Source organism: Drosophila nasuta, chromosome 2R (assembly GCF_023558535.2).
Source record: "Drosophila nasuta strain 15112-1781.00 chromosome 2R, ASM2355853v1, whole genome shotgun sequence".
In the NCBI taxonomy this organism is placed as follows: Eukaryota; Metazoa; Arthropoda; class Insecta; order Diptera; family Drosophilidae; genus Drosophila; species Drosophila nasuta.
The window spans coordinates 1,002,562-1,028,057 of NC_083456.1; the positions used below are offsets into that span (position 1 = coordinate 1,002,562).

At 33.9% G+C, this 25,496-nt stretch overlaps 3 protein-coding genes across 13 annotated transcripts; all 3 read left to right on the forward strand.

Annotated features, from left to right (window-relative positions):
- Nucleotides 1-532: 532 nt before the first annotated feature.
- Nucleotides 533-2,025, forward strand: LOC132784218 (protein SEC13 homolog). The gene is given in 3 exon segments (XM_060789663.1): nt 533-760; nt 762-919; nt 1,167-2,025. Coding segments are annotated over 3 exon segments (1,053 nt in total). The 5' UTR covers nt 533-631; the 3' UTR covers nt 1,933-2,025.
- LOC132784220 (uncharacterized) lies at nt 1,976-16,770 on the forward strand. 11 transcript variants are annotated; one of them, XM_060789673.1, is made up of 6 exons: nt 5,298-5,383; nt 5,470-5,534; nt 11,163-11,327; nt 13,662-13,808; nt 15,690-15,869; nt 15,928-16,767. In XM_060789673.1, the coding sequence occupies exons 3-6, from the start codon at nt 11,183-11,185 to the stop codon at nt 16,023-16,025; spliced, it is 570 nt and encodes a 189-aa protein (XP_060645656.1). In that variant the 5' UTR covers nt 5,298-5,383; nt 5,470-5,534; nt 11,163-11,182; the 3' UTR covers nt 16,026-16,767. The 11 variants fall into 11 exon arrangements, with proteins under 11 accessions (XP_060645664.1, XP_060645665.1, XP_060645658.1 ...); XM_060789677.1 differs by lacking the exon at nt 5,470-5,534 and having other exon boundaries at nt 5,303-5,406; nt 15,928-15,944; nt 16,017-16,770; XM_060789678.1 differs by lacking the exon at nt 5,470-5,534 and having other exon boundaries at nt 5,306-5,406; nt 15,928-15,944; nt 16,087-16,769.
- Nucleotides 16,771-24,210: 7,440 nt separating this feature from the next.
- LOC132784506 (60S ribosome subunit biogenesis protein NIP7 homolog) lies at nt 24,211-25,108 on the forward strand. The gene is made up of 2 exons (XM_060790165.1): nt 24,211-24,327; nt 24,385-25,108. Exons 1-2 carry the CDS (start codon nt 24,272-24,274, stop codon nt 24,869-24,871), a joined length of 543 nt encoding a protein of 180 aa, XP_060646148.1. The 5' UTR covers nt 24,211-24,271; the 3' UTR covers nt 24,872-25,108.
- The last annotated feature ends 388 nt before the right edge of the window (nt 25,109-25,496 follow it).

Sequence of the window (25,496 nt, forward strand, 5' to 3'; positions counted from 1 at the left end):
ATTCTAAAAAAAAAAATGTCCAACCCAATTGCAATTATTATTCTTGGTATATTGTCATTATAGAACTGTCACTACTGAATTTTTCAAGAAGCAAATGTTTTAGCAAATTAGTAAGAAGCGAAATGTATTAGTGGCCACTAATACTATGCTTAGACAGGGCTATATCATTAAAAATTTCGGAAAAGTAGAACCTTCCCTAAGCGGATGTGTGTGTGCGGTAATGAATCTGACTTGGTGACCTATGTTTTTGGCTAATAGTTTGGTATATTTATCGAAAAAAGTGCGATATCGATGGAAATCACCTGATTACACCCTATTTACACAAACTATATTGACATGTTTGATTTCACGACTTTAAAGTTCACATTTGCATCATAAGTAAGTACGAATAATGCGAATATAAAATAATTTATTAACATTAATTTTGAAATAAAAAACATGAATTTTTTAACGAACCAAATTCTATGATAAAAATAGGTTTTTAGTTGGGATATTATAGTGTATAAAATAGCATATTATTTAAATTTAAGTTTGGTCACCCTGGTCTCAACTTATTTTCCACGTCAAACACACCGGGGCGAAAAAAAAGATTATTTTAAATTTCCTTTCATTAAAACTAATTGAAGGCAACATGGTGAGTTTGCTACAGGAGATAGACACTGAGCATGAGGACATGGTACATCATGCAGCCCTGGACTTTTATGGTCTATTACTGGCAACATGTTCGTCAGATGGAAGCGTTCGAATTTTTCATTCGCGTAAAAAATAATAAGTCCCTGGCTGAGCTTAAAGGCCATCAGGGTCCAGTGTGGCAAGTAGCCTGGGCTCATCCCAAATTCGGTAACATATTGGCTTCCTGTTCTTATGATCGTAAAGTAATTATATGGAAATCAACAACACCCAGAGACTGGACCAAACTGTGAGTATTGCATGTGAGCATGTATGTGTAGACATTTACATTTAGATAAGAGTACTTACTTACATATTTAAGTTCAATCATTGGGCCTGGAGTTGATTGCCTCTTTGTTAATTTTACAAACTATCTACTTTGTTAGACTATTACTATTCCCAAATGAATTATCAATTACGTTAGTTTCTTGCACTAGGACGTCGTGCCACTTTTACACATTTGTTATTTATTTGATGCTTACATTGCCACATTACAGATACGAATACAACAATCACGATTCTTCTGTAAACTCAGTGGATTTTGCACCTCCCGAATATGGCTTAATTCTTGCTTGTGCAAGTTCGGATGGTTCCATTTCAGTGGTAACATGCAACACTGAGTATTGGGCTTGGGATGCTAAGAAAATACCAAATGCACATACCATTGGAGTAAATGCTATTTCTTGGTGTCCGGCTCAGACACCAGATCCGGCATTTGATCAACGAGTTACTTCACGCACTACGTTGGTAAAACGCTTGGTCAGCGGTGGATGTGATAACCTCATCAAAATTTGGCGAGAAGACAATGATCGATGGACTGAAGAGCATCGTCTTGAAGCTCATTCTGACTGGGTCCGTGATGTTGCATGGGCACCATCAATAGGTTTGCCTCGCCTGCAAATAGCCTCAGCATCTCAAGACCGACACGTGATCATTTGGAGCAGTAATACCGATTTGTCACAGTGGACATCATGCATTTTACATACGTTCGATGATGCTGTCTGGAGTATTTCCTGGTCCACAACTGGCAACGTTTTGGCAGTGACCGGCGGGGACAACAATGTATCACTATGGAAAGAAAACAGCGAGGGACAATGGATACGCATTAATTATGAATCGGGTACAGCTATTCAGTCGAAGCAATCACACAATTTACATCCCCAACAACCACAACAACCGGCACATCTGCATGGGTCATCAGATTCCGACCATAGTTCGAATTTGTCGAATTCTCATTTATCAAACTCGCAGCTGTCAAACTAAAATCATTTTACAAAATATGTTTATGCCACAGTCCGTTTTTCAATATTTGGTCAATATATCTAACAAATTAAAAACATATGTTTATAAATTAAATTTGTGTTCAAATATTATATTTGTAAAAACAAAGTATGTTTTTTAAACATATTATTGGTGAGTTATCGATATTGGCCAACGACGATCTCGAAATTGCCGACCAGAGCAACAAAATAAAGGAGCAATGTCGCTATTTATTTTCGTGACGAGTGCAAGCGAGTGTGGCCGTTGCTGATCTCTTACTATTAGATAGAGTGGCAGTATATCAATTTCCGTGAGTCGATGAAAAAACATCCAATTATGGAAATATAGTATTGGGCCCGCATGTTTATTTTCTTGTAATTTTGTATAAAAATCCGATTATTGCATATCGGTGATTAGCCTACATCTAACGTCAAAATAAAATAATGCTGCATCAAATGTTAATTTCCTCTTAAGCACTCAAATTGCCCTACTCCTTGTGATTTCAAATCATTGAGCAGAAAGCAATATGCTAACATTGAGTAAATACGAAACACGTGCCGCAGAAAAGTAGAACACGTTAATGATGTCGAATATAATATACATACATAATCTTTTGAACGGATTCGAAATTGTGTTTTTTCCGTGAACCTCCATATAAAACAAGTAAGAAAGCTACAGTCGAGTGTGCTCGACTGTGAGATACCAGCTCTACTCATTTTGAATAAGAGCAAAATATTACGCTATTAATTTTATAATATACCAAATTAATATACCGCGAAAATACTACAAATATACCGGCGGATATTTTATGTGTTTTGATACAGTTCTACATTCAAAATATAGTAGCAAATATACCAAATTCTCAGCAAAATCAACTAAGATCCCACTGCATGAGACGTTTTCGCCATACAAAAGTTTTTCTTTAATATCTTCCACATTTTAAATCTGATGGCAACTATACTTTCAGGAATAATAAAGACTGTAGATATTATTGTATGTGCCAAAATTCGCTTTATAATTACACTTGTTATTCGATTTTTGTGGATTTGCGGGGGCGGAAGTGGGCGTGGAAAAAATTTGAAACAAACTTGATCTGCCTGCAACCATAACAAGTGCTGACGAAAAAATTATGTCTCTATTTCTTACAGTCTCAGAGAGTGAGGTGTTCATACCGACTGTCTGATGACGGTATTTATTATGTTTCCACGCAAGTTTGTTTCAAAGTATTGTATCCGCCCCCGCACATCGACAAAACTCGAATAACAATTGTAATTTTAAAGATAGAGTCGAATTTTGGTATATGCAATAACAACTATAGTCTTTGTGAAAATTTGGTTGCGATCAGATAAAAATTGTCGAAGTACTTACTAGGGGTCCTATTTGATTTAGCAGATAATCTGGTATATTTTGCACTCTATAGTATATCTTGAATGTAGTACCATATCAATATACCAAATATACAATTCGGTACATTTTTGTATTTTGTGGTTGGTATATTTTGAGAATAATACCGCAATATTTTGCTTTTATTCAAAATGGGTAGCTGGTAACTCACAGTCGAGCTCACTCGACTGTAGCTTTCTTATTTGTTTTGCATTTAATGATATCAGACTGTCAACTCTCCAACTGCAGTTGATGTTTGATGTCATATATAATTTTAATTAAATAATATTGTAGGTTTTCATCTGATCACAACGAAATCATAAAGACTGTAGTTTTTATAGTATGTAAAACCGCTAATATAGCTTCTTAATTATGCTCGCTATTCGATCTTCGTCTATTCGTGGCGGCGAAAGAGGGCATGGGAACGATCTAAAACAAACTCGATTCGCGAAATACCCGCTACCCATAGGGTAGAAGGGTATTATAACTTTGTGCCGGCAGGAAATGTATGTAACAGGTAGAAGGTGGCATCTCCGACCCTATAAAGTATATATATTCTTGATCAGCATCAACAGCCGAGACGATCTAGCCATGTCCGTCTGTCCGTATGAAACACTGGATCTCAGAGACTATAAGAGATAAAGCTATAATTTTTTTCGACAGCATTTGTCATGTTTGCACGCAGATCAAGTTTGTTTCAAATTTTTGCCACGCCCACTTTATAGTTTGTTAAATAAAACGCGAAAGTTCGCATTTAATGTAATGGCTCTGACTTGAACAATTAATCAGGCTTCGCCACCGACAGTGCCAGAGAAAATGCAGTGCTGCCGAAAGAAACAGCGTTACTGGCATACGCTATTTAAGCATTACATTAACATTATTTTAGCTGTCTGGCATTTGTAAAACTCTTTTTAACAATTTTTTATTTCTTCTTAATATCTTCCAGTTACATAATTAGTATTCACGTATTTTGCAAAAATGTAGATTTCGATTTTCATTTCTTTTTTGTGCGCTCCTTTTATTTATGGTAAATAAGGTAGCTTGTAGCTTTGTAACTTGTTTTCATGAATTTAGAAAAATGTACATATATAAATATATCTATTTATAACGAATACGCTTCTTATTAAATTAAACCGGAATTTCTCCTTTTAACAGAACAATATTGCTAATTAATGTATTTTTTTTAATGTGAAGCTATGAGGGCGGGCTGGTAAGTAACTGATCTCACTAAGAGAAGGAAAAATTTTGATATCAAATTGCTTTAGTTCTAATATAATATAATATTATTTTTCAGAAGATATATATTATTATTATAATTTACACAGTAGCCGTATTGAAATCATCTTTTTCATAATTATATAATTCCTCTTTAAACCTTAGAATAATTCATGTGAAGTTCCTAAAACAGTCAAAATGGTCATTCTTATTCGGGAATTGCTCAATAGAGATTGGTACAAAATTTTAAAATATATTTTATAAATTGTTCAACTATGTGTTCATTTCATTTTTAAGATTTTAAAATATATATAATAATATATAGGTGCATATGAAAAACAGCACGATTCACGTAATTTCAGTTTCCAGTCAAGGATCTCATAATCTACTTTATTTTACACCTTGAGCAATGCGGCAGTCATCTACGCTTTTTTAGATTCTAGAAATATTTGAAATATATTCACAGATATCTTCATATAATCTAAATTAAATTTAATCCGTTACCGTTTAGAATTTCTTAGTACTTATGTTTTCGAACTTGCCAAAGTTTTTGGACTAAAAGAAAATTTAAGACGGATGAGTTGCAGCATAACATAAAAAGTAAAGTTTACTTATATGAAAACCAATTTTTTGTCTTAATCTTTCACTTGCCAGGCCGCCCTCGTAGTATGTTAATATCAAACACACTCAACTAGTTTTGCAAAATATTTCAAAATATATGTTAAATATAACTGCCACCCTTGTTTAGCAAACAGTCGTATTTATATTTTGTGCGCTCCGTTTATTCTCGGTAAATTAGTTAATCGTTCTATTTAATCTTATAATAATTATTTGATTGTTTATGTCTATTTATACTGTGAGTATAAACTGTTCTAAAAAGTAAGTTTAAACTTATGAATTTCAGCTTTGTATTTGTAGATGTATTTTTTATCTTATTTTCAGTTTGTGACAGTTTCTCTCTAAGCAATTTTACAATTCTTGTGTAATTTGGGCAATAGGTGGCTTTCGTAAGTTGATCGAACACATAATGGCAAAACTATCTAGGGAAATATTAAAAATATTATTGTGATTTTAATTCCACGGCGCTGTTGGGCGTCGACTGACCTAAAGACTTCTTTTTTTTCCCCGCAAGCAACAGAAGCGAAAAAGATGTGAAAAATGCTCCAACAATAAAAACATCTATCAGAACTCCTTTCAAAAGTTTCCGCAAGAATAAAAGCAAACCCAATCATACGAAACCATAAATAATTTGTATTAAGTTTTAAGCTGTTACCCCATCGCACGTTTTCAAAAATCTTGCGGTAAGGCTCTAAGACACCCATTACCCATTTTTAATACAAACAAAACAGTGCACTGAAAAAATACAACAATTTGGTATACCAATATACTATTACATTCATGATATACCAAATTATTAAACAAAGCAGCCAAATAAAACTATTCCTTTAATAACATTTCAGTTGATAACATCTGTCAGACAGATGAACGCAAAGTCTATATGAACACCTGGATCTCAGAGTCTGTAAGAGATAAAGATCTAATTTTTTTCGACATTTGTTATGTTTGCACGCAGATCAAGTTTGGTTCAAATTTTTACCACGCCCACTTCCACTGGAGCTGCGCATTTTTTTGGTATATTTTAAGAATAATACCGCAATATATTGCTTTTATTCAAAATGAGTAGCGGGTATCTCACTCTTACTTGTTTCAATTGTGAGCGTGGAAAAAATCGAAAATAAACTTGCTCTGCGTACAATAATTGGCAAATGCTGTAAAAAAAATGATAGGCCTATTCTTTTTATAGTCTTAGATCTAGCTATTCATACAAAATGACGGATATGGCTAAATCGCCTCATCTGTTGACGCTAATGACGATTACATATATTTTAAAGGGTTGTAGATTTCTTCTCGCTACATACATTTAATGTAGGTACAAAAATATAATACCCTTCTAACCTATATGTAGCGGGTAAAAAAATTACCTGCAGGTAACTTAATGTTTATTCCGTTAATTTGTGAAAATACTTTTTAAAATTCCCATAAAACCAATTATATTGAAAGAAATCTGATGGAACAATTTATAAATTAAAATTCTGTGTAGTAAATACATCTTACTAATACAGGACTAAGTGCAATCAAAATAAAGGAAAAGCTAATGTCGAGTGCGTTCCTGCTCATCATTTATATTTTTACAAGTGCACTTCTATGGCAAAGTTCATTTAGAAAACTCTTTTATCGATTTGAAATTGAATATTTTATTTTGTATTGTGACCAATTATTGGCATTGACCTGATGGGTTGGGTTGCGTAGGTCTTCAAGTCCTTTGAGTAATACTGTGCGTCACCTAAGTCACTGGCGAGGCTATGCCTTCATGGTTTCGTTAGGTGGTTACCACTCATTCTAATTGCCAGCATATTTGTATAGCGCGATTTAAGAAAAAACTAACATTCGTGAACAATGGTGATGTCATGGATTGCGTGCAGCGGAGCCGTCATCAATTCAAACAGTCGAATTCTTAGCCACTACAAGAGGTTGGGGCAATAATGAGGGAGTTTGGCCTATGAACAGCTTGGGACCCCATGGTACTCATACTCGTATTACAAGTCTGGCTGCTTGAATAACGAACTTGCAAACGAATTTGTAGCTTTGCAATCAACTGAGTTTAGACGTGTGTTGCTCGACATGCTTTACTCTCTGGATTTTGTATATGGAACACTCATAGTTGCAAAAGTTTTCAATGTAGTTTGCCATTGATTTTTCTCCAGTTTCTTGCCTTCTCGAGTTTCGTTGCCCGTTTGTTATTTAGATTTACTTTTTTTCTTCATGCGTAAGTTACCATACTTCTGACTGTAAAAGTTTGGTTGACCGCATAAACATTTAGAAAGTTCGGGTTAACGGTCAACAAAATAATATATATAATATTCTATACCAAATATCAGTTAGTCAAGCTCTAAGAAATGGCTTATACATATAACATAAGTCATATATTATATTATGTATGTTTAAGTCTAATGCCCCTTCAGCTACTGACAATCGGATTGCATAGATTAAGGCCTCAATATAGATCCTGGTTTAGACGGAAATACTATCCGACATAAGAAAGACGCATTTGGACCCAGTACTTCAGATTCCCATTTCGAATTGTTCATATTTACATAACTGTTACATTTATAGGAAGGTTCTGTGAACCTAGTGTGTCAGTGCTCGTTAGTAGTGAGATATTTCAATATGTACGTATATTTGTATACTTGCGTAAATTTGAATTTGGGTATGCATGCGGTTTGTGTGATATTAGTCGTGGCGGTAATACGAAATTAAAGTAGCCAAATTGGCATTCAGTCAAGAGTTATTGTGGCTGGGCTGGGTTCCGGTTGCGCAGCGTAAACGTGATGACTTCTAGGCATGCTCATCGCCAGTTCCACAACGATGCCACTTTGCATTTGCCAGTCGCACTAATTAATCATCAGTTAAGAATAACATGGCGGCAAGATTGTGGACAAACGAAAAGAAATGGTTATTTAATTACTGGGCACAGCCACACGACTTTGTTTGCTGCAAAAAGTCAGTTTTTAGATTGCCTGTATTATAAGCACTAGAGTAGCTTTTCATTCGTGATTTTGCTGTATAATTTTTCTACAATTTCGGTCACAACATTTATCAATAATGCCAAAAAATATGTGTATATAATATACACAAATACATTCATATAAATATTTCGCTTTGATTTAATTAGGTATGCCATGCAAAAGTAAATTCATAATACTCGTTGCTTGAGTCCGTTGAAAATGGGAGGGGTGTACAATTTTGTGATCTTCATCAGTAATCAAAGCAACTCGTTAACCTCGATAATTCTTTATAGTCAGTATCTTAATGACATAGAAAGTTCACATTCACGATCTGTTTAATTAATTATTATTGTAAATTACAATTTTTTGTTTGCATGTACAATTTATTTTCTATGCGTTGCATCATAGATACCAAAGGTTTCTGTAACACCAATCAAAATAATCGTTTATTAGAAGATTATTGACCTGATAAGATTCCCGATTGGCATATTCTATGGCAATGTGCCCAAAAATAAACATCGCATCACCATTACCATCATCAAAAGTTAAGCAAGTCGAAGTTCGGTATTACATGAATTCCAGGTTTCCAAGCTACGAACTGGCTGACCATTGCACTATGTTGAATTTGACCCGTTTTCGTGGCCAAAACTCATTTTTCACAAGTATTCAAATTTCCGTTTTTTTCAAAATTACTATGTTGAGAAATGATCAAATCGCGATATTGTACACCTAAAATGTTAACTTAACAGTTTAGTGTTAGAAGTGCTGTGTTAAATGTTATATTTCCGGTGCAATTTCAAATTGGCATATCTCCCACAAAAAAATCATTAAATTACAAAATTCAGGTTAGTACTATGTGTTGATACTAATATGTTTCGTGTTTTGTTAGTATTTTTCAAACAATTTGTATATCTAGCAAGTGTTGTCCCCTTGTCACTTTTGGAAAGAAAGTTGAACTTTCCAAAAGGTTTTAAGCATAAGCAAGGAGATTTTGTGAGTAACGAAATGCCATATACACTTTCATAACTTGTTGATCTTGCTGTCCTATTAAGATTACTTGCGTTAAACCCTGGAAAAGCCGTCACTATTCGTAAAATGATAAACAAGCCCGTGGTAAAGCATTTGCGATTTTTTTTTCTTGAACAACTTTCATATTTATTATCCGATCTGGACCAAATTTGCAGGACGCTTTTGAAATAGGACATTCATCCTGTGCTCTAACTTGAAAATTGCTTTAGGTATTCGTTTTTTTTTTCGATTTCTGTGGGCGGAGGGGGGCGTTGACACGCTTACTTTTCTAAAATACCTTCCTATAGTAATAACCTTTATTATACAAGAAACCTGCATTAAAAAATCTTGTTAATTTCACAAATTTTAATTTTGGCCACAAAAACGGGTCAAATTCAACATAGTGCATTGTATGCCAAGCATACACTTTTCTACCCCTTTGTAGGTTACTTACTCGTGTGCACAGCTATCTTCGTACCTCGTGTAATAAGTTGCATGGGCTTTGTTTTAAATAATAACTAGATAATGTATCAAGGTTTTTGTAAAAAGCATATGTACTTTTCCGTTATAATTTTTCCCAACAGTTAAATAAAATATTAAATAAATATGATATTAATATCAAGCAGGCTACAAAAACCAATAGCACATTTAGAATACGTAGTAACTCTTCAGTTTCATGCATTGGGACGATGTCCATTTTCTACACTGTCGGCGTGGCTTGGGACCTTTGAACACTATTTTACGGAAGCAACAAGCAGAAATCGGCAACTGAGTAGTACACTTAGTTGTATTCGTAGTTTCAGACCTGTAACTATAGCTGAGTAAAAACAAAACAGTCAACTGAGTAATGGACAAAGTAGGTACTTGCTGTTGATTTTCAAAAATACTCTATACTCCAACCTCTAGCATTTCTTTTTTTTGGTCTTGAGATTGTTGTGCTTTTTTATTTGCATTGGTTGATGTCGTTTTTGTTGCTAGTTGTTGTGCGTGCTAATGCTACACTTTATTGTTGTTTGACTTCTGAGTGTATTAGTTAGGGGCTCCGAAAACTAAGCTATGCAATGGCTCTAATGACTTCGCCATTATTATAATACTTCCATTGAGTTACACCAAGACAAGGCTACGACCTGAGCACAACAACAATAAAAATTGCACGAAGGTGAAACAACAAAGCAACAACAAAAATCCATCTTCGTTAGCGAAGCACACGAATTCACTACAAGTGCGTTACAGCATGACATGCACACAGACACATGCACATATACATGCATAAATGAATAAATTCTGGCATAGTTATAGAGTAGTTGAAAGAAGATTTTATTACACTTTCATTCTACTAGAATATCACAATCGAGAGTTAACACACGAAACAGATGATAAAATGAAAATCAAATGGAAAACCATGGAAAATTGGTTTATTTTACCTGATTATATTTTCGTTCACTATATTATGATTGAGATGCCAAATCTGTATGCTGTGTAGAATATCTGCAGTATCCCTAACACACTTCTTACCTCAATTGAAATCCTGTAATCCGAAAGAGTATATGCACTTCGCTACCAAGTTCGTCTAATTTTAATTCCTTGAGCCTTAAGGGTAGGCCGTACCTGGCGTGAGCGAGTGGTAAGTAGCCGTTGAGCTGTCCACGGCGCAGTTGGTACACAAAATTTAAGCAACGTTTCGGCAAGGAAATTCATCATTTGGATTTAGAACGCGCAAGCGAATGGTTCGTTGTAAAATCGGCTCAGACTCAAGTCTTGTTCCTGACTTAATTAGTATTAAAACTAAAATTGAAAGTGTGTACTTGTCTAACAAGTTGAATACAAAGGAAATACGAGAATAATCTTAAGTGACGTTGATGTGAAGCAATACTTTTTGTTTCGTTCATAAAATATTTAATGGACTTAGTGGAGAGACTTCTAGAATTTTAGTTAAGAAAGCTTCAAATTATTTGAACATTAAGCAAATAATTTAACTTATAACTGTATACTATATAAAACGAAGGAAGAAGTGTTTTATATAACATTTTTCGCGCCCTAACATAACTTTACGGTTTTAAGTGTTTGTACAGCAACATAAAATGCAACCATTGAAGCGTTTTACACAATGTGGCAGCCTAACCATGCTCTTTGGTGTTTTTATCATCCTCTTTGGTGTCAGCTCAACGGCATTAACAACATTCGGCAAGACCAATAATCAGCCGCCCCCTACACAAACTCCCACAGGTAAGCTGCAGAATAAGTTCACCCAGACGTAACTTAAATTAAGGATAAGGAATAATTGAAAAACAAATTTTATGTTTTCTATCCTTCGTCTCAAATGAGGATTACTATGTTTAATACTAGAGAAATTTTCATTATAGAATGAAATTAAATCCTAAAATGAAAAAAGTTTAATTAAAATTATTCAAATTTTCCAAAATTTTAGGATCTCGGCATAAAATTGTCCATCTTAAGAGACATTTTTTTAGACTTAGAATTTTTATATTAAATGAGTTGACAAACCTTCTTCGAAGATTTTGAAAGGCAGAAATTTGTATTATAACACTTAGTGTACATTATTATATTATAAAATTTATTCATATTCAAAACTTTCTATTCTTTATATTTAATAAAGTTAGAAAAATGCAAGTCACTGACTTATGAAATGTAATGGGTTGTGGGTCATCTATTGAGATATCATTTGAAAGATAATTAACTTTTAACTTTTGATGTGACCAACTATTTATATCCGCTACCCATAGCATAAGAAGGGTATTATAACCTTGTGGTAATAATATGTATGTCATTCTTAATCAGCGGCAATATCTGAGTCGATATAGCTATGTCCGTTTGTCTTTCCTTATGAACTTACAGAGCTCCAAGACTATAAAGCCAGAGCAATAATTTTTTCACCAAAATTTGTTATTGTTGCATTCAAAACAAGTTTGTTGTAGATTTTTAGATACAAAATTAAAGTTTTATTATAGAAATCATTTTGTACGGCAAAAAACTGCTGCTGAGTTGTTTTAAATCACATTTTCCAGCGTCTCTGTGTAATCTTTGCCTTTCAAATACCAATACAAAATTAAGTCCGTCGATATGACGAGTCGGTCGAACACCTTGGAGAGCAGTGTCATTGAATCGCGACTAGTGGGTGTCACATCACATCCGTCCTGTTGGATTCAGAATTGGGTTATATCATTTTCTGTAATTTCTGAAAATACAAGTCACACACGAAACATTGTTTGTCTTGCGGCAACAACAATGCAAGTCGTATTTCAAATTCGCCGAAATGTTCACTTTGCACCAAATTGCTAATTGTGGTGTGTGAAAGACGTATTTCACATGGATATTTCACACGTTTCGACAGTAGAGGACCTATTTACATATGTATAACTATAGCACAATATGTTCATATATGTATCTCAATACGTTAAAAATAACAGAACTGTTCAAGTTTTAAATGCTATCGTAACACCCATCTCTTGTAGATTTTGGGCTTTATTGACATGTTAATCCCCTAAATAATATTAATAGGAATGCTACACACATAAACAATTGTTCAATGATACGCTTTGTTTCTAGCAACCTTATAAGCAAATACACATAAATTGTATTTGAAACTAACTTAGTACGTTTGCAGTAAGCAGTAATCAGAAATTGATCAAACAAGTCAGTCAAATGATATGACAACAATGCTAATGGCAAAGCAAATTGGTAAATGCATATCGATAAAGGAACTGCCGGAACTGACTTTTTGGAAAGGGAAGCAGAAATTTGTTAGTACAAGGTTGAATGAGGTTAAGGTAGTATTTGTTGAATTAGACTGAATGAAACCTATCTGTCATTGACTGCCTTCTTCTACACTTGAGGTAAAACGGAAACAGCTTTTTTCTTTGCCGCATTAGAATATTCCCCAATTTAACAGCTCTGTTTTGTAGACATTGCAGATTGCATTATTATAGTTTTTAATACGCTTACAAATGCTCGGTAAATGTTATCTAAAATACAAATTTAGATTTTAATTATATTTAGTCAAAATGAATACGCTTTGTTGAGTCAAAGTTGCACACATCCAATTTTGCTGAGAATATTTATAATTGATAAAGAAATAAAAGTAAGAAATCTATAGTCGAGAATTCTCGACAGTGATATAACCGCAACCCATCTTTAACAAATCCATACTCTAAAACTATACAAAAAATACTAAAATAAACCGACGGCTATTTTTGGTATATCGGTATAGTACTAGGTTTAAAATATAGTATAGAGTCAGCAAAAGCAACTTAGACTTGATTGCGATAGGTGTTCTTTGCCTATTTACAAAAAAGTATTTCTTGTCTGATCGCAATCATACTTAAATGTAATCATGCATGGCTATATCGTTTTTGCTGTTAACGATGATCAAGAATATATATACTTTATCGGGTCGGAGATGATTCCTTCTGCCTGTTACATACATTTCCTGCAGGCACAAAGTTATAATACCCTTTCACATTATGGGTAGCGGGTATAAAAACTAAACTTATACATAATACATAATAGTATTAACATATGTACGTGTCATTCGGTTTACAGTCAAAGGGCGCGAATGCAGTACACACGAGGATTGCTCGGCCATAGAACGTACTAGCTGTGTGAGGGATCCCAACGACTACAAACTTCGTTGTCTGTGCGGAGACGATTCTCCTCCAGCGAATGGACTTTGTCCTGATGTACTCAAGGGTAAGTAAAAAATGTATAGTAGAAACGTAAACGTTGTTCTTACGCTAGTGTTACCTGTACCCTACATATCTAACTGCTAGGTACTTTTCATAAACACGTACATACATACATACATACATACGAGTAAATTACTTGAATAATTCAAAAGCACAGCTTCATACAAACTTGTTATTTTGCTTGTTAACGGAATAAGTGTCAAGTGGCTATAAATGAGAATTAAACAATGTCTCATCAACAAACTAGCATGTACACATAAATACACCTGATGTTCTTTCTCATAAGATTTCTTTATTTATTTAAATTTCCCTTGTTGACCCATTTATTATTCTATTAGACCTTTATGCTTAATACCTAAGAACGGGCAATTAATTCTGAAGCGGTTTGTTGCAGCAGTATACGATTTTTGGAATACATTTTCCAGTATTTTTTTTATTTATTTTTAAAGTTATCATAAGCACAAAGAATTTGTATGGAAACAAGCATATTTTCGAAGTCAAAAACTGTGGTTGCAAATAATAGTGTTGTTTTGTTAACATTACGATATTGCAATGAAGTATTACACGAGCCAACATGAATCAAGTTTTTCACTAAGTGCAGCGCAAAGTAAAATTTATGCGACTATGCCGTGTATAAAATAGGTTACCTTACCTTTTGAATCGTCGCAATGCCAATTTGTGACATGCACAGTAAAACAAATTACAGAGAACACGTACAGACGAGAAAATGCCAAAAATGTTTAGTTCTCATAGAAATAATGAATGTCCACAGAAATAGTCAAGTTTATATAAAATATAATTTATATAAAAAATGCTCTCGGTCCAAGCAACAAAAGCTAAGGTATTAACACTCTTAAGTCGCTCTTTTAATGTTGTATGGAATATTTAAAGGGAAGGATATGGAAATGGTTAAATTTCGGTTTTTGATATTGTTACTCAATGACAAAAGACTTTATATGATTGAAGGTCACTGTATCAACATGTTTCTGGTGTTAAAAATCCAATTGGAAACAATCTTGGTCTGTGTAATGCCTTTATAGTAAATCTAAATTGTATATATTTGCGTTTATTATATATATTTAAAACGCAGTGGTCAGCTCTGCACTATCATTGACCTTTGAGTAAAAGTAATACACATCTTTTTATTATTAACTTAAAAGCTTTGAATAAATCCAACAATAAGAGTAAAGCCAAGAGAGAGGGTGCTTTAATCACAAAAGTCTTTTAGGAGTCTTCTGCTGGAAAGAAATTTGATTAATTTTTAATAGTATAGACTCATTTTTGAGTGCTATTGAGAGAAATTCGAGTCACAAATAGAGAGTCATTATTGAATCTAATCGTTTATTATTCGAAATTTATTGTTTGGTATTATTTTGGTTTAAATCATTTTAATGTTTTAATTTCCTTTTCAACTGTTGCTTGCTGGGTATGAATTATGAAAATAACTTCTTAGAGAATTAACGTTAATTTTGTAATACGGAATGAACTCCTTCCATTTGCGGTTTAGAATGTGCATTGATGGTTAATCGGTCCGCGACATATTTCTGAACAAGAATAATATACCTATACATATGTAGGCATGTATATGCTCAGGTAAAGATGCAGAACAGAGCAAATCTATTATTAACGCTGTAGCAAATGTATGAATCTAGATATGTATCATGTATGAAACGAGAAGAGCAGTCACAGAGTAAAATAATAGTTTTACGCAGTAAAAAGGTTTTATTAAAATACAAATATTTACACAATTTAAAAAAGCAAATCTGGCTAGTTGTTACACAAATTTTAGTTTAAATTTGTAATTAGCTCATCAGCTAGGTTAAACCACTTTTTATTATTTTCCTAATATTCTTGACACTCGATACCACTTTTATAAACCTTGCAGGGCTGCGTCATAAGTGCAACAACAACAACGATTGTGAAGATGGAATGGTTTGTCAATTCGAAAACAACAACAACCGAACGATTGGGGTCTCTAAGTTTATGTCAAGTAAAATCAAGCAATGCCTTTGTGATAATGATAATGGATATGTGGAGGATATTCTGCACGATATTTGCAACGGAGGTATGGCAAATTTTTATTTTAAAAATCAAAGTTGAAAATAATTTTCTGATATTTTTAGCTAATGATTCATATCTGGTAAATATTTTGGTATATGTCTGTTCTTTGATGACGCCGTTTGCTTTCTCCGCCTTCATGGCCATCAAAAAGAATTTCTAGAAAGCGATTTAAGCCCTGGCATGAGATATACAATCCAACCATTTATTTTTATGTCCTTTAGTGATCCATCGAATGTGCCTCAAAACAAACAAATCAAATGGAATCGCCTTGTTCAAACACTTAAGAAACATATGTATGCTCCTGATAATACTCTTTCAAATCCAGAAACCTAGCATAGCAAATTGGCTTTACACAATGTAATTGCAGTCGTAATTTGTCCAAATGTTAAATTGATAAGTTTCATAAGTACCACCGTAAATTTTATTCGCTTCTCACACAAAGTCGCGTTATACATACATAGATTATATACGATATATTGTTAATAAAGTTTTTATATAGGTATCGCTACAAAAATTTAGTCTGTACTTGATATATGCATATAAATAAATACACATAAATATAAACATATATACATATATAGTGGCGGTTATATTAAGCAACGTTTTTCGATTCAATAAGTAGACAGTTCTAACACAGTTTAACAAAATAATTGTAGACTTGTACGAATATGCGTTAAACCTGTTACGATTACATAATGTATCAAAGATATGTTACGCTGACTACGTTTTATCATTGTGAATCACATGAAACACAACCACGTCAAACAGTTTTACAAGTTCGCACTTCCAGGGCAAATCGTAGCTTATATGCAATAAAAAAGCAAAATAAATTTTGTACATTTGCTGATGAAAGCTATACACATTGAACAATTTTTGTCCGTAGTAGTAAAATTTTATTAAATAAACGTTTAAAATTAAAATTGCGTATAATAAATGCTTTACAAAGGAAGTAAGTAAACTATATTATACTGAGCTCGCAGCTTCGCTTGCTTTATGTAAAAACAAGTAAGAAAACCACAGTCGAGTGTGAGGTACCTGCTACCCATTTTGAATAAAAGTAAAATATTGCGGTATTATTCTCAAAATATACCAAAATAATATTCTATTGAATTGTAAAAATACCAGATGGTATATTTGGCATATCGATATAGTATCACATTCAAAATATACCGGATAATCGCTAAAGTACCTAAGACACCTAGTAAGTAGTAATTTTTGCTCATACAAAAGTATTTCTTTAATAACTTCGACAATTTTTATTTGATCGCATCCAAAAACTTCAGGATTCACAAAGTTATTGTTGAATATACTAAAATTCGCGACTTACCTTTAAAATTACGTTTTTTATTCGATTTTTGTCGATTATATAATTTTTTGATAGCATTTGTTATGTTTGCACACAGATCAAGTTTGTTTCAAATAGTATGGTAATTTCAACTATATTAATTCCCGAAAATTTGCTTGCGATCAGATAAAAATAAAAAAAAATTATATACGAATTAATTTAGTATTCTTTCGATATATTAATTCAATACCCCATTGTTTTGCTTTTTTATCTATCTATAGAGTAGATATTAGGTAGGTATTACAACTTTGTGCCTGCAGGAAATATATGTAACAGGCAGAAGAAAGCATCTCCCACCATAAAAAGTATACATCTGAATAGTTTCAACCTAAAAAAAGTCAAATTTTATAAGAAACTTAAGACATTTTCATATTTTTTGTGGTTGGCTTATACTTAATTACATTTCTAATAAAATTTTTAATAAGTTTAATAATGAGTGAATCCGCCGTTTTTATACCCGCTACCCATACGGTAGAAGGGTATTATAACTTTGTGCCGGCAGGAAATGTATGTATAAAGTATATATATTCTTGATCAGCATCAACAGCCGAGACGATCTAGCCATGTCCGTCTGTCCGTATGAAACACTGGATCCAGAGACTATAAGAGATAGAGCTATATTTTTTTTCGACATCATTTGTTATGTTTGCACGCAGATCAAGTTTGTTTCAAATTTTTGAAACGCCCACTTCCGCCCCCGCAAATCAAATATCAAATCGAAGAACAAGCGAAACTTTAGAGCTAGAGAATTTAGGTATGTACAATAATAACTATGGTAATTGTGATTCCTGAAAATTTGGTTGCCATCAGACAAAAATTGTGGAAGTTATTAAACAAAAACTTTTGCATGGGCAAAAACGCCTACTTACTAAGGGTTTTAGTTGCTTTGGCCGACAATCTGGTATATTATGCCGTCTATGGTATATTTTGAATGTGGTACTATATCGATATAACAAATATACAATTTGGTATATTTTTAGTATTTTAGTATTTTTAGTATATTTTGAAAAAATACCGCAATATTTTGCATTTATTCAAAATGGGTAGCGGGTTTTATATAACTTCATATAAATGTATTTGCAGCGAAATTGTTGTCCAGGCCGTTTAAATTGCCGCAACTTAAAGTTGTTTTGCAATCAAATTGCCTGCCTCCTTCATATACCTTGCGCGATAGCAACCCCCATACGTTTTCAAATTTATTAAGGTCAGGGATATGGGGCCATCCGAGCAGGTCCACATTTTGAGCCTTAATCCATTCTTTTAGAACCCTAGCTGTATGAATAGGAGCGTTGTCTTGCTGGTAATTCATTTAATAACGCGAAAAATGTTGGAATAATGACGAAACGCAGTCTGTATTATAGATTTGTAGGTTTCATTTTGGAAGTAACAAATTGCAGGTTACAAGTGCCAAGGTCTGATATCGACCCCCAAACCATTACGCCTCCCCCATAGCCATGGCGACGGCTCAGGAAATGATCTTCCTTTCGAAGATCGTGATAATAATAATTGTAATTGTGTGTTTTTTTTTAAATTTCATTCGTTTTAGATGATCAGCCGACGAAATCACTTTTTTAACTGTTGTCACACTGGCTTTAACATCGCAAATTTCTTTAATTTTGGGTGCTGAGAGATGCGAATTGTACGCAGTTCGCACAATATGCATCCTGTCTGCCACAGAGGTGGCAGTTGACTCCGCCTTTCATGATTTTCCTGTATTCTGATTTGTTTCTAAAAAATTACTCACAACAACATTTTGGCTTCGTCCTATTTTTTGAGCGATTTTGCGATGGCTAAGATCACTTTCACGATAGGCTTCAATTTGACCTCTTTCATACTCGGATAATTGTTCTCCGCGTCCCTTCTTTAATTAATTTAAAGAAAATATAAAATATAAAATTTGCATCAAAAATGTGACACCGCCAAGTTTAATTGCAAACCAAAAATCTTTCAGCTGAACCTATTCAGTTTAACAAAAAAATTGCATAGAAATTAGCGAAAGAAATAGCAAAACAGAATATGCAAAGTAGCGGTACTTCGCAAACGGTACTTCACTAGCACACACTGATGTAAAAAAAACATGCGTACGATCAATATGTGATGAACAGATCATTGCAATGCAAGCGGATTTATGTGAACCTATTCAGTTGATCGGCAGTCTGTATATTCTTGATCAGCGTCAACAGCCAAAACAATATAACCATGTCCGTCTGTTCGTCCGTATGAGCACCTAAAAATTAACTGTAGTTTTTGTGATATGTGTAATTCTCTGGGGGATGGACGAATTTATATATGTTATCATAAAACAGAACAAGTTCCTAAAATCAATCTTAGCTCTAAAAATAGTGCTAATTCAAAGCTTTAAGAATAACCTTCACTTATTTTTAAAATTGTTTTAGTTTATGTTTTTTTTTGTCACTGTAAAGATGGTCGCACGTGACATTTATCAGAGAATTACCCATATCTAAAAATCACAAAAACAAATATAAAAATTATTTAAGAAATTCTTTTTTAGGAGCTTTGATTAACAATCTGGTATATTTTGTATTCTATGTGGTATATTTTCAATGTAGCACTATATCTTGATTATAGCCTTTTTTATATTTTAGTATTTTTGTGATATTTTATTTTGGTATATTTTGCTTTTATTCGAAATGGGTAGCGGGTATCTGGCAGTCGAGCTGTAGCCTTCTTACATGCTTTTAATCAACGTATCACATACTATACTCTAGCTTTCTTACTTGTGCGTCGTCGACATTGATTTTTCAAAAACTATTGAGAGAAAAGTGTAATAAATGTAAATTTAAATGGACTCACATTCGTATTGCGTAGAAACGTTTTCGACTTGTGCTTGCTTTCGATGCGAAAATTTAACAATACGAATATATACGAATGTAAAAACACTTTCCTATTCTGTGCCAAATAAAGTATTAACGTTAAAGTAAGTTGAATAAGTCCCCTAAGAGTTTAAAAATTAAGTAATAAAATTATCAGATGCCATTTTGAAAGAATAAAAAATGGTTACACGGGTATAACAAAACGCTTTTCTATGTTATAATACGAGATTTTTGACTGGGCTTTTCGACGCATAATTTCTTAAGCGGCTGGAGGAGTACTATCCTGTTTAAATTGAATTGCATCATTGAAGATTTTCGTTAAATAGAATCATCCACCGCATCATTCTATAACCGGTTGATTGTAGCAGAGGAACGGATAATTGATCCGCATCATTAATGGGGCAATTCTTCTGAAAAAAAGGCGAAAATTAAAATGGGCGTGGTTAAAATTTTTTTGAGTAGACATACATATAAGCTAGAGTTGACCCCAATATCAACTGACAAAAATTTCAATTTCAATGTGCTAGGTGTCCTGGTTCAAGAGCTACAGGATGTTGCGTATATGAAACATTGGGCAATTGTGATATATATTTAAAATCAAGTTGATTTTTTCAAATGCCGTTTATGTATATTTATGTATGATAGGACAGGAAACAATTTTTTGGGGATTGGAGCATAAGTGCCATTACATTTGGTGCATTTACAGCTTGGAAATCCAGTGCTGCATAATCTACATCTTCCTCTTGTTCCCCATTTCGGCAAATGATTATAACCATCAAGTCGTAGTGATTTTGCTGAGCCTGCAATATAAGCTCTTTTATGGAGGTTTGATTCAGAGCCCGAATAAGGAGCTGGTGGTGAAGGAACTTCTATAATCTCGTCCATATTTCGATCTTCTTCTTCATTTTCCTTATCAGCCGAATCATCCCAATCAAAGTTGGCAAATTTTTTAATGTCAGCTTGAGTCAGACCTTTTGGGCGCATCTTAGATACAACAAAAATTTATTTTTCGAAAATTACCACAATAGACCAATGTTGCATTTACCTTACTTACCTTTCTTTAGATAGTTGTTGAACTTGGTTTTAGGATGAAGTAATTATTTTAATGTTTTTTTTAACACTTTTTAAAAACCAAGTATTTTTGCACAATGAATTTGTCAACTACAATCTCGGGAAAATAGCTACAAACTGAACGCGAGTGCAGCTGACTATCGAACAAATATGTATAATTTCACTCAATAATGCAGCTATTTTTCTGCGAAAGAATTAAAACAAAAAAATTGAAATAACGGTAGATAGAGGCTTATAAACACAATGTTGCGTATATGCAACAGCGGGCATGAGAAGGATAATATTTTGGTAAACTCATCTAAGAAAGTGCGATATCGAAGAAAATTATTCCACTTGCAAATGTTTGTTTTGCAATTCTTAAAATAACAAGTGAGAAAGCTACAGCGAGTGAGCTCGACTGTGAGATATCCGCTACCCATTTTGAATAAAAGCAAATTATTGCGGTATTATTCTCAAAAAGTACTACAAAATACTAAAAATATTCCGAACGCTATATTTGGTATATCGATATATTTGGTATATATATATATATACTTGATCTGAAAAAATTATAGCTCTATCTCTTATAGTCTCTGATATCTAGGTGTTCATACGGACAGACGGACATGGCTAGATATGCGCGGCTGTTGACGCTGGTCAAGAATATATACCAAGGATATTCTACCTGTTACATAGATTTCCTGTCGGCACAAAGTTATAATTAAGGAAACAGAGACGAAAAATGTTTAAAGAAAATCGCCAAGCATCGCATTAATCGCATTAAAAAAAAAACAAAATATGTATACATACTCGATCGGGAGTTGAACCCCGACCCACAACATGTTGAGCATGCAAACCATCAGCAGAGCCAACGTGTTCCTTGTGCAGGCGCCATTTAACTGCAAACATATAGAACGCGAGCAATTGTTGTTGTCTTCATCTTCAAGACTTTCGTCGCAGCAAAACAAAATTGATGTGCGCTAACTGCTTGTCAGTGAGGCAACTGCACGTTGCAAAACTTCATATGCATACACATACTGATATAGGCGAGCATATAGATACATACACGCATACATAGAAACGAAAGCAGAGCGCAACGAAGTACACCCATGCTCACGCTCCGAATTTGATTTGCGACCAGTGCTGCCAATTTGGATTTTTTCCCGTCAAAACTGGCTTTTTTTGAAGGCTAAATGCGGGAAAAATTTGTGAATTGCGGGAATTGTGAAAAGCGGGAACTCTAGCTTTTTTAGAAATTCTGTTGGCTTTTTCCCAACTTTTTTTGTGTTGTTAACACAAAAGTACAAAATATGGAAAAGTGGCAGATTTACGATAGTCACTTATAAACGATCCAGAAAATGTGTTGGCGTATCGATTGTTTTCTCGAAATACGCTAATTTCATCACTCGCTTAGTGTTTCCATTTCAATTTGATCAAGTGGGCCAACATCAGCAACACAAACAAATTTTGGTCTTTAAAGATTCTGGTGAAAACCGGGGATTTTTTGAGTTGGCAACTGTGGCCATCCAAATATTGTGTTCGCCCTGGTCATACGCGATTTCTGGCTATTTGCCAGGTTAACCTAATTAAATCCAATTTAAGGAATGCATTCTATGCATAAGTTAAAGTATTAATTTCAAGCAAAAGATATTCTCTATTCATTTTTATTGTAATACAGAGAATCGGATTGTGACGGATGGGAAAATGCTGCGTCGACTATGAAGTGCCTATAAAATATCTGCAGATGATAGGCACTAATATGTCATACGCAAATGAGACAGACTAAGGAGATAACGATAAAATAATGCAAATCTTTATCTTTTAAACAAAAATGAACTTAATAAATTGTTATTTTTGAAGACATTTTTCTCTTTTTTTTTTGATACATTTGTTTTTAGCTTTTTTTTGGATTTTTTAATAATATTTTTGAGCTTTTTTCTCCATTCATTCCGTCAAAAACAGCTTTTTTTGATGGTCAAAAGTTGGTAGCACTGTTTGCGACTGAACTGAACGCTGCGCGCTGCGTTAGAACTTCGAATTTTCGAATAAGCCGAAGAGGCTCTGGTGTGCGAATTGCAGCGCACGGCCCGACTGGGGCGGCAATAATACTGTTTTTAATGATACGTTTTGGTTGTATGACTTGACGCATCTATGTATTGTATGGTTAGTGGTTGTGGTGATTAATAACATTTATGTTTTGACCTGTATGGCAATGCTTCAGCATAAACTTTTTTTAGAAGGTGGCAATATTGGATGTAAATATCTGTTTAATAGTGTCCCGTTTCCATCGCACCAAAAAACTCGGTTCTTCTCGGCTTCTTGCCGTTCAGTTCGAATGTTATGTTCGCGAGCCTTAGCCTACTGCACCCAAAACCTCGGTTTTCTTCGGTTTTTTCCGTTCAGGCCAAATGTTCCGTCAATATCGTGAAGTGGCCTCCACGAGGCTTTGTCGTTCGAGTTATAGGAGGAGAAATGTAGTGTCTTTTTTGGCCAATCCACGAAGGCGCTCCACAAGGATGCCAAACTCCTCCTTATTAATTTGAAAATGATCTTCAAAAAAAAAATTCGCTGTTTCCCAAAAACACCCATGCCGTTGCTTAATAGTAAATATGTTTATGTAAATATTACATTGCTGCCAGCAATTCTATTTACATAGGCCCAAACTGATGGCGATTTCTTTACTTTTATTTACTTTTGGCAATGACCTATACTTCCTCCACTTCGTTAGAATCCTCAATAAAATCTTGCAATTTAAGAAAACTTTCCATTTTAGAATTGCGCGTGCTGTTTTTTGAATTGTTCGCCAACTCGTGTTTACATTTGAACAGCTGACATTTCAGAGCGACCATTTTGAGAATTTTACCGTTGCCCATATTTCTCGGTTCGTGCAGATGGAAACCCCGAAACGGGACTTTAAAAAACGTAGAAAAACTGAGTGAGGTGGAAAGAGGCTATAAATAGGCTATAATACATTAAAAAAAAAGGTCTCAGGTCGATATAATTGTATCGATATTTGGCGGTAGTTGCAAAGTTATTTTCGCATATCATCGATGCTTGCTATATAAAATCGATGTAATAATCAAAATTATATTCTTCGATAGTTCTATCGATGTTTTCCCACCTCTAGTAGAAACACATGCTGCCCATGCTAAGCCGTATTTTGACTGACTAAACGAAATGAAGCGTTTGACGGAAGAACGTACAAAAGTTCTCTTCGAGAAACTAGCAAAATAGTATGTATTACAACCAATTAACCCTTTTAAAATGAAAAATAACACCTTCTGTTGCAGCATTGGCACTAATGTTCAGCAATTAATTGATCGACCTGACGGCACTTACTGTTTTCGTGAGCATAAGGATCGAGTTTATTATGTTTCAGAGCGCATACTAAAATTAAGTGAGTGCTTCAGCTACAAACAAATAGTATGTGTTGGGACTTGCTTTGGGAAGTTCTCTAAAACCAACAAACTGAAATTTCACATCACTGCGCTTTACTATTTGGCACCCTATGCCCAGTATAAGGTGTGGGTGAAACCTTCCTTTGAGCAACAGTATCTGTATGGCAATCATATACCTAAATCTGGATTGGGTAGGATTACAGAAAACGCTGGACAATACCAAGGCGTGGTTGTCTTTTCGATGAATGATTTAGCTCTCGGCTTCGGTGTTTTAGCGCGCTCCACAACCGAATGCAAAACGGCGGATCCATTGACAACTGTTTGTTTCCATCAATCTGATATTGGAGAGTACATTCGGGCCGAGGATTCTCTGTTTTAATGTTCGTTACTAAGGAAGTTTAAAAACTTAATTTATCAGTTTAATGGCTTTATGAACTGACAATGCTAATAGCTGAAAAATGGAGAACAAATTCAGTTTATTTTAAGTACATATTTAATGAAAGTTATACAAATGAAATAAGTGTAAATATGTATTTTTAATGGGGCTTACATTTTTTTTAAGTTTTTCTGCTCATATTGGCTTACTGACTTAAAAAATAAAAAGAAAACAAATCAACCGAAAATTAAGAAATTTTGCAACACTGATAACATTCGATAAGTGTATTAGTTGACTACCTTTTTTCCGTTTTTTTTGCTTTTGTTCTTTTTTAGAGGATCGCAAAGGCATTTGAAATAATTATACAGCGCCAAAATTTATAAATGCAATCAGCTGATTTCTACCTATACTACACGTTTTCTCGATAAATGTACCTGAATGTTAGCCAAAATACGGTCACCTTTTTTAAAAAATCATTGTTCATGGTTCGGCTTTTATTAGTCGTTCCTTTATACACCCAGCGGATTATGAAAGGAAGCTGAGTATGAAATTTCAGAAATTTCCAATAATACAGTTCTGTTTAGTCTAAATAATATATATAAACACACTATAATAAAGCCAGACTCAG